Raw genomic sequence first — 16,566 nt, 5'->3', positions numbered from 1 at the left:
TCACATTCCTAAAACCTCACTAAAAAGCAACATAAAGGAGTGGTGAGAAGAGACAGAAAATTAAGGTATTTTTTGAGGTGCTTCAAAGGGAAATGAAAAGAGGGCCTAGATACACATACCAGACTTCAGTGCAATAAAGTATTTACAAACATCTGAATGGAATCACCAGGTCTCAATTCCAACCCAACAATAAGGAAAGAGTCAAATTAGATGGTTGGTTCTTATTTACCAAAAGGGAATTTTAGAAATGTGATTAAAAAAAACAACAACTGACTACTTAAAAATAGAACCATGCGGATTATTTTCCTCGCATTGACACCATCCTGCCTCCCTTCCCCCAATTTCCTGCATAACCTAAGAAAGTAACTTTACTGTCATGTTCTGCTTTTTAACTTTATAAAGTATTTACTTCATGAATGATGATTTTATCATCATGGACTTCAGAATTTTACCACTAGAAGGAATCTCAGACAACCTAATGACAATCCACTGGGATAGTCACAAATTCTTACTTGTCATGTCTGTGTATCCTCTTCTGAAGGATATTAGGAGAATTATGTACCTAGAAAATGCCTGGCACTAATAGGTACTTAACGAATAGAATTTATTAAATTAAATGAAATATAATTAGATTGTGAAAAAAATTTCCAATAAGGCCCATGAAATGTAGAAGACATTTGAAGGGCTCTTACCTAGTAATATAATCTCTTAATAATAATACTTCATGATGATCACTTTTAAAGTGTCAATTTTAAAGGATAGGGATTGTCTGTGTTTTTGTTTGTTTGATTGTTTTTGTTTTTGTTTTTGAGACAGGGTCTCACTTTATCACAAAGGCTGAAGTGTGGTGGCAGGATTTCGGCTCAATGCAGCCTCAACCTTCTGGGCTCAAGCCTCGACCTCCTGGGCCGAGGCGAGTGGATCCCTTGAGCCCAGGACTTCCAGATCAGCCTGGGCAACACAGTGAAACTCCATCTCTACCAAAAAATACAAACGAATTAGCTGGGTGTGGTGGCATATGTCTGTAGTCCCAGCTACTCAGGGGGCTGAGGTAGGAGGATTGCTGGAGCCCAGGAGGTCGAGGCTGCAGTGAGCAGAGATTGTGCCACTGCACTCCAGCCTGGGCAACACAGTGAGACCTTGTCTCAAACAAACAAAAAGAACAACATGTAAAGTCAACTACTGGAAACATCATTTTTTCCAATTGGAGACGATCCAGCCTTACAGTGAAAGAACACAGGCTTAGGAAATGAAGAGATGAAAATTCCTAATTTAAAATCTGGATTTAATCACTCAAGAGTCATATGATTCTGAGCCAATTAGCCCCATTAAAATGGGGATAATGACACCTGCCTTACATTGTCGTTATGAGGATGAGAGATAATTGTATGTAAAGTGCTTAATCCTATGCCTGGCACAATATAGCTAACTGTGCTCTCATGCAGACACTGAAGATTCTGAAAGCCAAAGTGGGCCATCTCCTGCATCATCAACTGGGCACGGAAAGAAAAGCAGTATATTTATATATGAACCCAATATTTATTATTATCATAATAGGTCAAAAGAAATTTCTCATATGATCATGCTGTAATTACTTCTACACAGCCACTGTAAGTGGCAAAGACGAGCACACAAGTTTTCCTTCTAACAGAATTCTACCAGATTTCTTTTTTAAGTTTTAGTATACTAATCAGGAAACACATTTATTGTATCAGGCATAGTTATAAATAACTAAAAATGTGATCAGTCAATAAATTCAAGTAACAGATCTTGGCATGCAAGTTGCCAGAAAAATAATTTATTTATACTTTTGCTAAACCAATATTATGATTTAATGTGTGATGTATTTAGAAATCTGAAAATATTGCTTCTTAGTAAAGAAGCTAATAATCTACAAGTAACAGTCAATTAAAGTACTTCTGTGTTAAGTAATTTAAAATTGAAATTAAATTCATCTTTTTTTTTTTTTTTTTTTGAGACAGGGTCTTGCTCTGTTGCCCAGGCTGGAGTACGGTGGCTCAATCATAACTTACTGCAGTCTCAAACTCCTTGGCTGAACTCCTGGGGTCAAGCAATCCTCCCACCTCAGTCTCCTGAACAGGCAGGACTACAGGTGTCCATCACCACATGTAATTTTTTTTTTTTTTTTCCAAGACAGAGTCTTGCTCTGTCACCTAGGCTGGATGCAGTGGCGTGATCTCAGCTCACTGCAACCTCTACCTCCCAGGTTCAAGCAGTTCTCCTGCCTCAGCCTCCCAAATGGTTGGGATTAGAGGCATGTGCCACCATGACCGGATAATTTTTGTATTTTTAGTAGAGACGGCATTTCACCACGTTGGATAGGCTGGTCTTGAACTCCTGACCTCAAGTGATCTGCCCGCCTCAGCCTCCCAAATGCTGGGATTACAGGCATGAGCCACCATACCCAGCCTCTTGTAATTAAAAAAAAAAAAAAAAAAAAAAAATTTGTAGAGATGGAGTCTCACTATATTACCCAAGCTGGTCTTGAACTCCTAGCCCCAAGCGATCCTCCTGCCTCGGCCTCCCAAAGTGCTGAGATCACAGGCATGAGCCATCACACTCAGCCTAAATTCATCTTTTAACAGGCACAAGAAATGTTATGGCTAATGATTTCTGCATGTGTTAGTAATATTACTGTTCCCTTAATATTACTGGCAGACCATATCTATTTCCAGAATTTATAATGAACCACTAGCAATCGATAACACAGAACTTAAGAATTTTTTTTTTTTTTTTTGAGACGTTGTCTCACTCTGTTGCCCAGGCTGGAGAGCAGTGGCGAGATCTCGGTTTACTGCAAGCTCCGCCTCCTAGGTTCACGCCATTCTCCTGCCTCAGCCTCCTGAGTTACTGGGACTACAGGAGCCTGACAGCGGTGCCCAGCTAATTTTTTGTATTTTTAGTAGAGATGGGGTTTCACCGTGGTCTCGATCTCCTGACCTCGTGATCCACCCGCCTCGGCCTCCCAAAGTGCTGGGATTACACGCGTGAGCCATCGCGCCTGGCAAGAATTTTCTATTTACCAAAATTTAGATAAGCATAATTCATAAAAGATGGATTTTTTTGTTTTAATATGAAACCTCTGAACTTTACTTTGTTCTTTCAAAAAAGTATTTATTCCCTCAAAGAAATATCATATTCTAAATGTAGAACTTAAAACTCAGAAATAATGGAATAACATAAAGAAACGAGCTGGGCACGGTGGCTCACGCCTGTAATCCCAGCACTTTGGGAGGCTGAGGCGGGCGGATCATGAGGTCAGGGGATTGACACCACGGTGAAACCCTGTCTCTACTAACTAAAACTACAAAAAATTAGCCGGGCGTGGTGGTGGGCGCCTGTACTCCCAGTTACTCGGAGAGGCTGAGGCAGGAGAATGGCGTGAACCCGGGAGGCGGAGCTTGCAGCGAGCCAAGATTGCGCCACTGCACTCTAGCCTAGGCAACAGAGCGAGACTCCGTCTCAAAAAAAAAAAAAAAGGAAACGAATGTTTTAGTATCCCTGCTTTTATCCAATTGGTTCTTAAATTTAAAATGAATGTGACAAAGCACTGACTAATAATCCAGTGTCCAAAAAGGTCCATCTAGTCAAATCACTAAATTAAACAATACCTGTTGTGAGTCAAGATACTGACCCTGAATTCTTCTTCACTATTTCCTTAAAAATACATCTTCCCCAAAAGCTAAATAAGTGGTACTCATTAAAGCTGGCAACAATAGACACCGAGGACTACTAGACAGGGGAGGAAAGGAGTAGGGAAAGGGATGAAAAGTGACTACTGGGTACTCTGCTCAGTGCCTGGGTGATGGCATCAATCGTACCCTAAACCTCAGCATCACACACTAAGCCCAGCAAACAAATCTGCACATGTGCCCCCTAAATCTAAAATAAAAGTTGGAATTATTTAAAAAACGTTTGAAATAGGCAAAAACAAAAGTTTACTTTATTTATAATTTAATTTCTCTTATTTTTTCAAGAGATATAAAACCAATAACCACCATCTTATTAGTAAGATTTTAATGTTCAATTCTATATTTCCCTTATGAAAAGACTAATGAGAAAATGTATAACCATTATTATATTTTAATCTTTGGATGCCAATATTATATTTAAATCAATGATATGGCTCTAAATTTAGATCGGTTGAGTTGTCTTTGCAGAAGTTATTTGCTATACAGATAAAGTATATGTTAGAACCACAAATTAAAAGAAAATTTCTACTTTGACAATGTTTAGATTAGAAACAGTATAGAATGTTACATTTCTGTCTTCCAGAATATTTTTTTGTTTACTAAAGTCAGGACCTAATCGTAATAAAAAAAATTACATCTTCCCTCAACTTTTCCCTGGAGAACTATAGTTCCCGCTTACTGTACTTTTCTTAGGACTCAAAATTTCACAGCAGGAGAAATAAGGAACACTCATTAGCCCAAATCCATTTTTCTGTATGAATATAATCTCTCATTTTATGCTCTTTTCTTTCCTGGTGTTCAAATAGTTATTTCACACTTTACCATATCTGAATCCTTTTAATTTATTGCATTTCCTCTATCCATGGAATATTTTCATCCTTGTGTTTCTGTGGTCACTTGCCAATTTGCTTTTTTTCTTTTAGCTTTTTGCTCCCTCTGTTCAAAACAATGCAACTCCTGACCAGCTGACAACCGTGGTGCCAAGCCAAAGCAGAGGACACTGGTCAGTTCTGTCTGAGGTGGTTCTGGTCTCCAGTGAGTCTAATCTTTATGTCTTACAAGAGACCCAAATGAAAACCATAATGAGGGCAAACGACAAACTGGAAAAAATTGTGACTAACATGTTTTCATAATACACTGACTGACAGGAAAATTACTTTGAAAAATGTGGTCTATTTTGATATACAGTACCAACTGTAATATCTCCTAATTTACAATCCAGAGCAAAAAAACTATCACAGAAAGAGGAAGCTTTCTAGTTCTGTGAACAAAATACTTTATTTAACAGTATATTTTTAAAATTAATGACTGTCTAAATAGAGAGGATCATGGCAGATGGGAGGCAGGACTAGATTGCAGCTCCAGACAGAGCAGCATGTGGAGGCTTGCATTGTGAGTTTCAGCTCCAGATCAACCGCAAGAACAAACCAGCAATCTGGAGAGGACCCACAGATCCTCGGAAGGAAGTGAACTGCTCCTGTGGGATTCCGGAGACACCCCAAATACTGTCAGTGCCCCAACTGCGTAAGTGGGAAAGGGAGACCCTCCTCTCCCGAACACACACCCCGGAGAAGCTGAAGGTCTGTTTGTGGGCGAAGTTTCCGACTTTACCTAAAGCTGAGTCAAGTTAGAGAACCAAGCGAAACACAGCGGTAGAGAAAGCAGCAGAAAGGCCCTGGGAGCTTGCTGGGTCCCAAAGCAGCCCATTCCTGCCTGGCACCACAGGGATCCCTCGGGAGGGTGGCCAGAGGAGCAGCGGGTAAAACTCCACAGGCAGAAGTAATTCTCTAGCTGACTTTGTAACTATTTGAATGGGGTGAGAAGCCCGGGGGGTAGTGGGGGGCTGCAAATCCAGGTTGCAGACTTCACAGGCAGGGGAAGAACTAAAGCACTTTTCTTTCACAGCTGGGAGGCGGATAGCCTCGGGCAAGTTTTCAAGCCAGTCTGGCAGCCCGTCTTGCCCTCCGCCTGGAAACAGACTCAGGGCTACTGGGGGGCACAGTGGGAGAGAAACTGGCCCTTCTGTTTGCGTAGGAGCTGGGTGAGGCCTGTGACTGCTGGCTTTCCCCCACTTTCCTGACAACTTGCATGACTCAGCAGAGGGAGCCATAATCTCCCTAGGTACACAACTCCAGTGACCTGAGAACCTCACCCCCATCCCCCACAGCAGCCACATCAAGACCCGCCCAAAGAGAATCTGAGCTCAGGCCTAGCTCAGTCCCAGCCTGATGGTCCTTCCCTATCCACCCTGGTAGCAGAAGACAAAGGGCATATAATCTTGGGAGTTCAAGGGCTCTGCCCACCGCTGGTCCCTCTCCACACTACTACACCTGATGCTTTGTGGAAGGCACCACCTCCTGACAGGAGGCCAACCAGCACAGAAACAGAGCATTAAACCACCAAAGCTATGGGCCCTCATGGAGTTCAATGCACCCTCCGCCACCTCCACCGGAACAGGCACTGGTATCCACAGCTGAGAGACCCATAGACTGTTCACATCACAGGACTCTTGTGCAGACAATCCCCAGTACCAGCAGCCTGGAGCCGGGTAGCCTTGCTGGGTGGCTAGATCCAGAAGAGAGACAACAATCACTGCAGTTTGGCTCACAGGGAGTCACATCCATAGGAAAAGAAGGAGAGAGTACTACACCAAGGGAACACTCTGTGGGACAAAATAATCTGAACAACGGCCTTCAGCCCTAGACCTTCCCTCTGACAGAGCTTACCCAAATAAGAAGGAACCAGAAAACCAACCCTGGTAATATGACAAAACAAGGCTCTTCAACATCCCCCCAAAAAATCACACTAGTTCACTAGTAATGGATCCAAACCAAGAAGAAATCCCCGATTACCTGAAAAAGAACTCAGGAGGTTAGTTACTAAGCTAATCAGGGAGGGAGCAGAGAAAGGCGAAGCCCAATGCAAGGAAATCCAAAAAATGATACAAGAAGTGAATGGAGAAATATTCATAGAAATAGACAGCTTAAAGAGAAAACAATAAAAAATTCAGGAAACTTTGGACACACTTTTAGAAATGGGAAATGCTCTGGAAAGTTCAGCAATAGAACTGAACAAGTAGAAGAAAGAAATTCAGAGCTGGAAGACAAGGTCTTTGAATTAACCTAATCCAACAAAGACCAAGAAAAAAGAGTAAGACAATATGAACAAAGCCTCCAAGAAGTCTGGGATTATGTTAAATGACCAAACCTAAGAATAATCACTGTATCTGAGGAAGAAGATAATTCTAAAAGCCTGGAAAATGTATTTGGGGGAATAATTGAGGAAAACTTCTCTGGCCTTCCAGGAGACCTAGACATCCAAATACAAGAAGCACAAAGAACACCTGGAAATTCATTGCAAAAAGATCTTCGCCTAGGCACATTGTCATCAGGTTATTCAAAGTTAAGACGAAGGAAAGAATCTTAAGAGCTATGAGACAGAAGCAACAGGTAACCTATAAAGAAAAACCTATCAGAGTAACAGCAGATTTCTCAGCAGAAACTCTACAAACTAGAAGAGATTGGAGCCCTATCTTCAGCCTCCTCAAACAAAACAATTATCGGCCAAAAATTTTGTATCCAGTGAAACTAAACATCATATACGAAAGAAAGATACAGTCATTTTTCAGACAAACAAATGCTGAAAGAATTTGCCATTACCAAACCACCACTACAAGAACTGCTAAAAGGAGCTCTAAATCTTGAAACAAATCCTGGAAACACATCAAAACAGAACCTCTTTAAAGCATAAATCATACAGGACCTATAAAACAAAAATACAAGTTAAAAAGCAAAAACAAAAATCAAAACCAAAGCCCACAGGCAACAAAGAGCATGATGAAAGCAACAGTACCTCACATTTCAATACTAACATTGAATGTCATTGAATGGAAATGACCTGAATGCTCCACTTAAAAGATACAGAACTGAAGAATGGATAAGAACTCACCAATCAACTATCTGCTGCCTTCAGGAGACTCACACCTAACACATAAGGACTCACATAAACTTAAGGTAAAGGGGTGGAAAAAGGCATTTCATGCAAATGGACGCCAAAAGCGAGCAGGGGTAGCTATTCTTTTTAGTTGTTTTTTGTTTTGTTTTGTTTTGTTTGAGATAGAGTCCTGCTCTGACATTCAGGCTGGCATACAGTGGTGCGATCTTGGCTTACTGCAACCTCTGCCTCTCAGGTTCAAGTGATTTTCCTGCCTCAGCTTCCCAAGTAGCTGTGATTACAGGCACTCATCACCATGCCTGGCGAATTTTTGTATTTTTAATAAGAGACAGGGTTTCACCATGTTGGCAAGGCTGGTCTCAAACTCCTGACGTCAGGTGATCCTCCTGCCTTGGCCTCCCAAAGTGCTGGGATTACAGGTGTGTGACACCACGCCTGGCTGGGTAGCTATTCTTATATCAGACAAAACAAACTGTAAAGCAACAGTGGTTAAAAAAGACAAAGGGGCACAGTATGTAATGCTAAAGGCCTTCTCCAGCAGGAAAATATCACAATCCTAAACATATATGCACCTAATACTGGAGCTCCCAAATTTATAAAACAATTACTAATAGACCTAAGAAATGAGATAGACAGCAACACAATAATAGTGGGGGACTTCAATACTCCACTGACAGCATTAGACAGGTCATCAAGACAGAAAGTCAACAAAGAAACAATGGATTTAAACTATATCTTGGAACAAATGGACTTAACGGATATATACAGAACATTTCATCCAACTACCGCAGAATACCCATTCTATTCAACAGCACATGGAACTTTCTCCAAGATAGACCATATCATAGGACATAAAACAAGCCTCAATAAATTTAAGAAAACTGAAATTTTATCAAGCACTCTTTCAAACCACAGTGTAATAAAACAGGAAATCGACGCCAAAAGGAACCTTCAAAACCATGCAAATACATAGAATTTAAATAACCTTCTCCTGAATGAGCATTCAGTCAAAAACGAAATCAAGATGGAAATTAAAAAATTCTTCCAGCTGAATGACAATAATGACACAACCTATCAGAACCTCTGGGATACAGCAAAGGCAGTGCTAAGAGGAAAGTTCATAGCCCTAAATGCCTACATCAAAAAGTCTGAAAGAGCACAGACAATCTAAGGTCATACCTCAAGGAACTAGAGAAACAAGAACAAACCAAATCTAAACCCAGCAGAAGAAAGGACATAACCAAGATCAGAGCAGAACTAAATGAAATTGAAACAAAAAAAATTACAAAAGATAAATGAAACAAAAAGCTGGTTCTTTGAAAAGATAAATAAAATTGATAGACTATTAGCAAGATTAACCAAGAAAAGAAGACAGAAAATCCAAATAATCTCACTAAGAAATGAAACTGGAGATATTACACCTGCACCACTGAAATACAAAGGATCATTCAAGGCAACACCTTTACACATAAACTAGAAAACCTAGAAGAGACTGATACATTCCTGGAAAAATACAACCCTCCTAGCTTAAATCAGGAAGAATTAGATACCCTGAACAGACCGATAACAAGCAGCAAAATTGAAATGGTAATTAAAAAATTACCAACAAAAAAAGTCGAGGACCAGATGGATTCACAGCAGAATTCTACCAGACATTCAATGAAACACTGGTACCAATCCTTTTGGCACTATTCCACAAGATACAGAAAGAAGGAACGCTCCCTAATTTATTCTATGAAGCCAGCATCACCCTAATACCCAAACCAGGAAAGGACATAATCAAAAAAGAAAACTACATACTGATATCCTTGATGAACACAGATGCTAAAATCCTTAACAAAATACTAGCTAACCAAATCCAACAACATATCAAAAAGATAATCCACCATGATCAAGTGGGTTTCATACCAGGGATGCAGGGATAGTTTAACATACAAGTCAATAAATGTGATATACCACATAAACAAAATTGAAAACAAAAATCACATAATCATTTCAATAGATGCAGACAAAGCACTAGACAAAATTTAGCATCCCTTTATGATTAAAACTCTCAGCAAAACTGGCATATGAGGGACATACCTTAATGTAATAAAAGCCATCTATAACAAACCCACAGTCAACACAATACTGAATTGGGAAAAGTTGAAAGCATTCCCTCTGAGAACTGGAACAAGACAAGGATGCCCATTCTCACCACTCCTTTTCAACATAGTACTGGAAGTCCTAGCCAGAACAATCAGACAAGAGAAAGAAATAAAGGGCATCTAAATCGGTAAAGAAGAAGTAAAACTGTCACTGTTTGCTGACGGTATAATCATTTACCTTGAAAACCCTAAGGACTCCTCTAGAAAGCTCTTAGAACTGATAAAAGAATTCAGCAAAGTTTCTGGATACAAGATTAATGTACACAAATCAGAAGCTCTTCTATAAACAAACAGTGACCAAGCAGAGAACCAAATCAAGAACTCAACCCATTTACAATAGCTGTAAAAAAGTTAAAATACTTAGTAATATATTTAACAAAGGAGTTGAAAGACCACTACATGGAAAACTACAAAACACTGCTGAAAAAAATCACAGACGATGCAAACAAATGGAAACACATCCCATGCTCATGGATGGGTAGAACCAATATTGTGAAAATGACCATACCACTGAAAGCAATCTACAAATTCAATGCAACCCCCATCGGAATACCATCATCATTCTTCACAGAATTAGAAAAAAACAATTCTAAAATTCATATGGAACCAAAAAAGAGCCCGCATAGCCAAAGCAAGACTAAGCAAAAAGAACAAATTTGGAGGCATCACACTACCTGATTTCAAACTATACTATAAGGCCATAGTCATCAAAACAGCATGGTACTGGTATAAAAACATAGACCAATGGAACAGAATAGAGAACCCAGAAATAAACCCAAATACTTACAGCCAACTGATCTTTGACAAAGCAAACAAAAACATAAAGCGGGGAAAGGACATCCTTTTCAACAGATGGTGCTGGGATAATTGGTTAGCCACATGCAGGAGAACGAAACTGGATCCTCATCTCTCACATTATACAAAAATCAACTCAATATGGATTAAGGACTTAAAACCTAGGACCTGAAACTGTAAGAATTCTAGAACATTGGAAAAACCCTTCTAGACATTGGCTTAGGCAAGGATTTCATGACCAAGAACCCAAAAGCAAATGCAATAAAAACAAAGATAAATAACTGGGACCTAATTAATGAGCTTTTGCACAGCAAAAGGCACAGTTAGCAGAGTAAAGAGACAACCCACAGAGTGGGAGAAGATCTTCACAATCTATGTATCTGACAAAAGACTACTATCCAGAATCTACAACAAACTCAAACAAATCAGTAAGAAAAAAAACAATCCCATCCAAAAGTGGGCTAAGGACATGAATAGACAATTCTCAAAAGAAGATATACAAATGGCCAACAAACATATGAAAAAATGCTCAACATCACTAATGATCAGGGAAATGCAAATCAAAGCCACAGCGCGATACCATCTTACTTCTGCAAGAATGGCCATAATCAAAAGATAAAAAAACAGTAGATGTTGGAGTGGATGTGGTGAACAGGGAACACTTCTACATTGCTGGTGGGAATGTAAACTAGTACAGCTACTGTGGAAAATGATGTGGAGATTCCTTAAAGAACTAAAAGTAGAACTACCATTTGATCCAGCAATCACACTATGGGGTTTACCCAGAGGAAAAGAAGTCATTATTCGAAAAAGACACTTGCACATGCATGTTTATAGCAGCACAATTCACAATTGCAAAATCATGGAAGTAACCCAAATGTCCATCAATGAGTGGATAAAGAAACTGTGCCAAATATATATATACACATATGCATACATACACATACACATATACACACACACATACACAATGGAATACTGCGCAGCCATGAAAAGGAATGAATTAACAGCATTTGCAGTAACCCAGATGAGATAGGAGACTATTATTCTAAGTGATGTAACTCAGGGATGGAAAACCAAACATTGTATGTTCTCCCTGATACGTGGGAGCTAAGCTATGAGGACGCAAAGGCATAAGAATGATACAATAAATTTTGGGGACTTGGGGTGAAGAGTGGGAGGGAGGCGAGGGATAAAAGACTACAAATATGGTGCAGTATATACGCTCGGGTGATGAGTGCACCAAAATCTCACAAATCAACACTAAAGAACTCACTCAGGTAACCACGTACCACCTGTACCCCAATAACTTATGGAAAAATAAATAAATAAATAAAATTAATGACTGTCTAAATAAATACACTTACTTACATTTTTGAATAGTTGCTCAGCAAGTTCTCTGACATGCTTTATCATCTTCACTGGGTTATTTTCTTCAACTTTAATTCTCTCTACTTCAAAGGCTACCAACTAGGAAAAAGAATCAAATGGCAAAACATCAATTCCAAAACATGCCAAATTCAAAAACTGTGATAATTTCATACAATTTGCAAGCCAAAAAAATCCAACATATACATTATTTTTAAAACAAAATATTTTAGGTTTTGGGGTTTCACCTCCATTCTGGGGTTACAGGGTCAATCAAACCCTTGAATTGTCTAGTGGTCCCTCCCTGAGGATTTAGGGCCCTATTTCTTCTAGGGAAAAGTCATTTCTGGAACTCAGAGAGACCCTGTCATTTCACAGGCCTCAGTCAGGGAAATTCAGACAGTCAGAAAGTGTCTAAACATTTCCTTAACTCACAAAACATGAACCAAATGTTCAAGTCAGGATGCTCAGACTCTAGTCCTAGCTCTGCTGACAGTGTGTGATCTGGGACAAGGCACTTAAACTCCTGAGCTTCAGTTTTCTCATCTCTAAAATAAGATGGAAGAACAAGATGACCCTTAGACTCCTTCTAGTTCTCAAACTATCTCTTTATTAACTAATTTACTGGGAGAACTGTGTGAGTTTGTATACTTAGGGTAAAGAAAAGAAGGCTGACAGGAAAAAAAAATTGTGGGAGGGTAAATAGATGGACGACAAAAATAAAAAGGTACAATATAGGATTCTTCTAGGAACTAATAGATTCACTGCATAGGCGTATAAAACTATGGCTTACCTATTCTAGGCCAGGATAAAGAAAGATTGTCAAGGGCAAACATTCTTTTCATTCTAAGACATCCGTCTGATGGAAGTGTGAGGACAAGGCCATGCACAATGCAAGCTGCCTCTCAAAACCCCCATAACACCCCATTGTGGTAGGCTGCCTTAGGTTAAATGAAAACAAGGATCACTTTTCCAGGAGCAAATGCTATTTTTCAACCAAAGCATTCCCATGCAAACCACCAAAGAGGGTAGAATGAGAAATTATTTAGTTCTGATGGCTCATTTTTCTTAGGCTCTTGACTGATATATACATATGATTAACTGGCAGTCAACTAACATAAGTAAGACACCCAAAGTCACCACTGTAGGCCAAACAGAACTGGATGAACACTAACAGGTGACCTAATAGCAACCTCGGACAGAGTCCTTGCCTTATCATTGTTTCCAATCTAGAGTATATTTGTACAAACAATAAATGAATAAAAAATAAGTTACCATATAAAGTTAGAGACATAAAATGAAGCCTAATGCAGTCGAGTGGCTCTCAGAGTCAACGACTTTGGGAGAGTTTGGAAGAGATGGTGAGATAAGAGCAGAGTATGAAGAACAGAGGAGGGCACTCCAAGCAAGGGAAAGACCTACAAAAATAGAGGCTGTGGCAAGCAAGTTTTCTGCAAGTAACTAATCTTGCTTTTTAGTTGTGATGAAGCTGTCAGAGGAAGATAAATTTGAATAGAAAAGAAAGAGTATATAAACCAATGTTACTATTCATAAAGCTTCAAAGACTAACAAAATGTAGGTGCTAGAAAAGACCTTGGAGAGCATCTATTTTAATCCCATAAAATATTATGTTATGAATTACTTAGTACAGAATCTAAAGGCTGATATGTTAGTAGAATCAATAACCAATCATATTATATGGTAGTATTAGAGAATCAATGACCAATAATTGATTAGAAGAAATTGTCCACCTCAGGATGTTTCCTAAATCTTAATATGCTTTGTGTTTTTAATTAAAGCATCTGATGCAGTAAACATATTCTACACAGAACTAAAACATGTGCCTCTTCTTTAAAAATTCTTACCTGTGAATACTTCAATATCTTTACAAAAAATAAAAGATCCTTCTCCTCTGAACCAAAGATATTTAAGACATTGATTCCTACCTTCTCTATATAAAAGAAAATCACCAGAAGCAAAACATGACCACTACCACGATTCTCCAATATCTTGGGTTCTAGGAGTGTTGTTCTTTTATAGATTTCAAGAAACTTTTTACATTTTTGGTTCTAATACAGTACTCTTTCAAAAACTGAAATGAGAATAATATTCTTGTTCTATCCACCAGAGTGGGCTGCTGTGAATATAGAGTTAAATGATAAAAGGAAAGATGCTTTTAAAAAAGAGCACAATAAATGCAAAACAGCATCCTTATTTTGAGTCACATCTGCCCTATTTCTCCCTTTATATGGCTAATTCCTTGAAGATAGAGACAAAAATCTGTTTTCCATAGATTTAATGTCTCCTAAGACAGGTAGAGAAATGTTGATAATTGATTAGTGAGAATGCCACAAACTTAAACTATGGCTCTATGATTCTGATAGACTAAATGTAACTCCAGTTTGAAGTAATTTCAGCTATCTTAGCTTCAAATTAGATCTTTCTCCCTAAAACACTGACAAAAGAATTACTGTATTAGGGCCTTTAAAAATAAGACTTCTATTTATACAATCACTGTTAAATTTTCAAAAATATTTTAAACAACTATTTTTTAAAATGTAATATTTTAAAATATGAGTAGCTTTTGGAGTATGAGTGGTTTTCGGTTACATGGATGAATTACATAGTGGTGAATTCTGAGATTTTGGTGCACCCATCACGTGAGTAGTATACATTGTTCAATTATTTAAAATTCAGTTGTTCAAAAATTGTATGTATTTCCAAGGCATCATAATTTTTTGTAATTTTTATAATCCACATTAAAATATCGAGATTTGATAAGCATAATAAATAACATTGGGATTATTTAATACCTAATTCATATTTGACTATATAAATATGAAAAATGTTACTTTTTACTTTTAACTGCTAGTCTAATTATGTCTATAAATAATGCCTTCATTTAATAAGAACTATACCTCATCAAAGAGATCACAAGATCTATAAGGAGGACCTCTTTCTGAAACAAAACCTGCAAATGCCATTCCGTTGAGTACTTTAGTGAGGAAATCATTCTCGACCAAACCACGCTGCCCCAAGAATGATGTCTGTGAAAAAAGAAAATGTGAAATAATAATTTGTCACTTGGTAATGGACAAATGGTCAAAACAGAAATACAATAAAAAGATCAAAGCCTATATAAATCCCTTCATGTATACATATGTGTTGTCATAAAATATATTTCTCTCAAAGAGAGTTATTCTGAAATGCTACATATATTGAAAAGAATAAAAATGAATCTGTCTACATGTCAGGAGAAGAAATCAGAAATTAACATTCAATTTTAAAAGAAAAATTGATTTAAAGTTAACATATTCTAAGACATTATGTGAGTTCCATATTATTATTAAGAACTGATATCTAACCACACAGAGATTTTAAATAATCACATTTGATAAATCAAGGTCAAAATAAATGGCTAGGAAAAAAAACAAGTAGTTTTATTAAATTAGAATATATTTTTTGGACAGATACAATATAGTACTCTATCTTACCTTGTGGAAATGTATTACTGGCTCTGCATGAATTCTTATAAGTTGCAGGCAGGATCTATATCCTTGGAAGAGTTGTGCAAATAATCTAAGGAAAACTGCTCGCACCTCTTTATCCTAAAAATATAAGAAGAAATGTTAGGTAATTTAACTTTTTAAAAACAAATGAAATATCGAGTCAAAAAGGTGAAAAGGGCATATATTGCCAAGTCCTTTGATTTTTATATCCACCAAAACAATTACAGTCACAACCAAATATAAGAAGAAAAAACTCTCAAGATTGTATTTAATCCAGCTTTTATTGGAATCACAGTTTAGAACTGTAAGGAAACTTACAGATTCTGTTAGTCAATGCCTTACTTAATTGACCTGGAAATGAAGGTCAAGAATGCTTAAGTATATGTGTTTGGCTCCCTGAGGTTCCTTATTGGCTACAAAGCCCACTGCTAAGAAATGCACTGAGCAAAATTAAAAAGGGGCCTCTGTTATATACGTAACCTTTTATGGCTTCTAATTGGAACTATTTTCATCCACACACTCTTCAAACTTGATTCTCTCCTATAACCAACATTCTTTATATCCATTCTTGTAAGCATCTCTTTTGTTTTTAATCCTTGCCTGGCCGTTTCAATTTGATGCTTGGCACAGTTTTCCAGGCTATAATCTAGGCTCTGATTTTCTGTCCTACACTTAACTCATGCCTCCTCAGGGCAACAATCTTAGCCCTAGTGACCTCTTGCCCAGTGCACTTCCCTGTGGCTCCTCCTTGAGCAGGACATAAGGACAGTCAGTGGCAAGTCTCTTAATTTCTAATTTGGGGCACTTTTTACTCTGCTGTCCATCTAACTCTAACTTCACTTAGCTTCTTTAATAACCCTACAAATAAAAGTACAGCTCTCTTTAACAGCATTAAATTTAAATATTAAACTTCTTACCAGCATTTTTGAGTGTGATAAAGCTGTTCGTGGAGGAGGAAAAGCATGATCTGCTACTTCCAAATCTGGGTGTAAAATCTAAAGCAAAAAAATTTTGTTATGTAAAATATCATAATATCAATGAAATCTATTATTGAGACATTAAGATGAAAATGTCAGCATT

At 38.0% G+C, this 16,566-nt stretch overlaps 1 protein-coding gene across 4 annotated transcripts in view; it reads right to left on the bottom strand.

The window, feature by feature from the left end:
- The window catches only part of SBF2 (SET binding factor 2), a 513,021-nt gene that overhangs the window by 207,635 nt on the left and 288,820 nt on the right, over window positions 1-16,566 (bottom strand). For all 4 annotated transcript variants that reach the window (XR_004250226.2, XM_032166635.2, XM_032166637.2 and 1 more), the window contains exons 10-13: window positions 16,404-16,481; window positions 15,472-15,585; window positions 14,896-15,024; window positions 11,981-12,079 (exon numbers count right to left, since the gene is read on the bottom strand). Coding sequence is in view for 3 of the 4 variants with exons in the window: in XM_032166635.2 (XP_032022526.1) it covers window positions 11,981-12,079; window positions 14,896-15,024; window positions 15,472-15,585; window positions 16,404-16,481 (420 nt within the window). In the remaining variant the exon portion in view is untranslated. The remainder of the gene's footprint in view (window positions 1-11,980; window positions 12,080-14,895; window positions 15,025-15,471; window positions 15,586-16,403; window positions 16,482-16,566) is intronic.

This window comes from Hylobates moloch, unplaced genomic scaffold (genome assembly GCF_009828535.3).
Source record: "Hylobates moloch isolate HMO894 unplaced genomic scaffold, HMol_V3 SCAFFOLD_11, whole genome shotgun sequence".
NCBI classification, from domain to species: domain Eukaryota; kingdom Metazoa; phylum Chordata; class Mammalia; order Primates; family Hylobatidae; genus Hylobates; species Hylobates moloch.
Note: the sequence above shows the minus strand (reverse complement) of the source record. Positions and strands in the feature narration are given on the sequence as shown.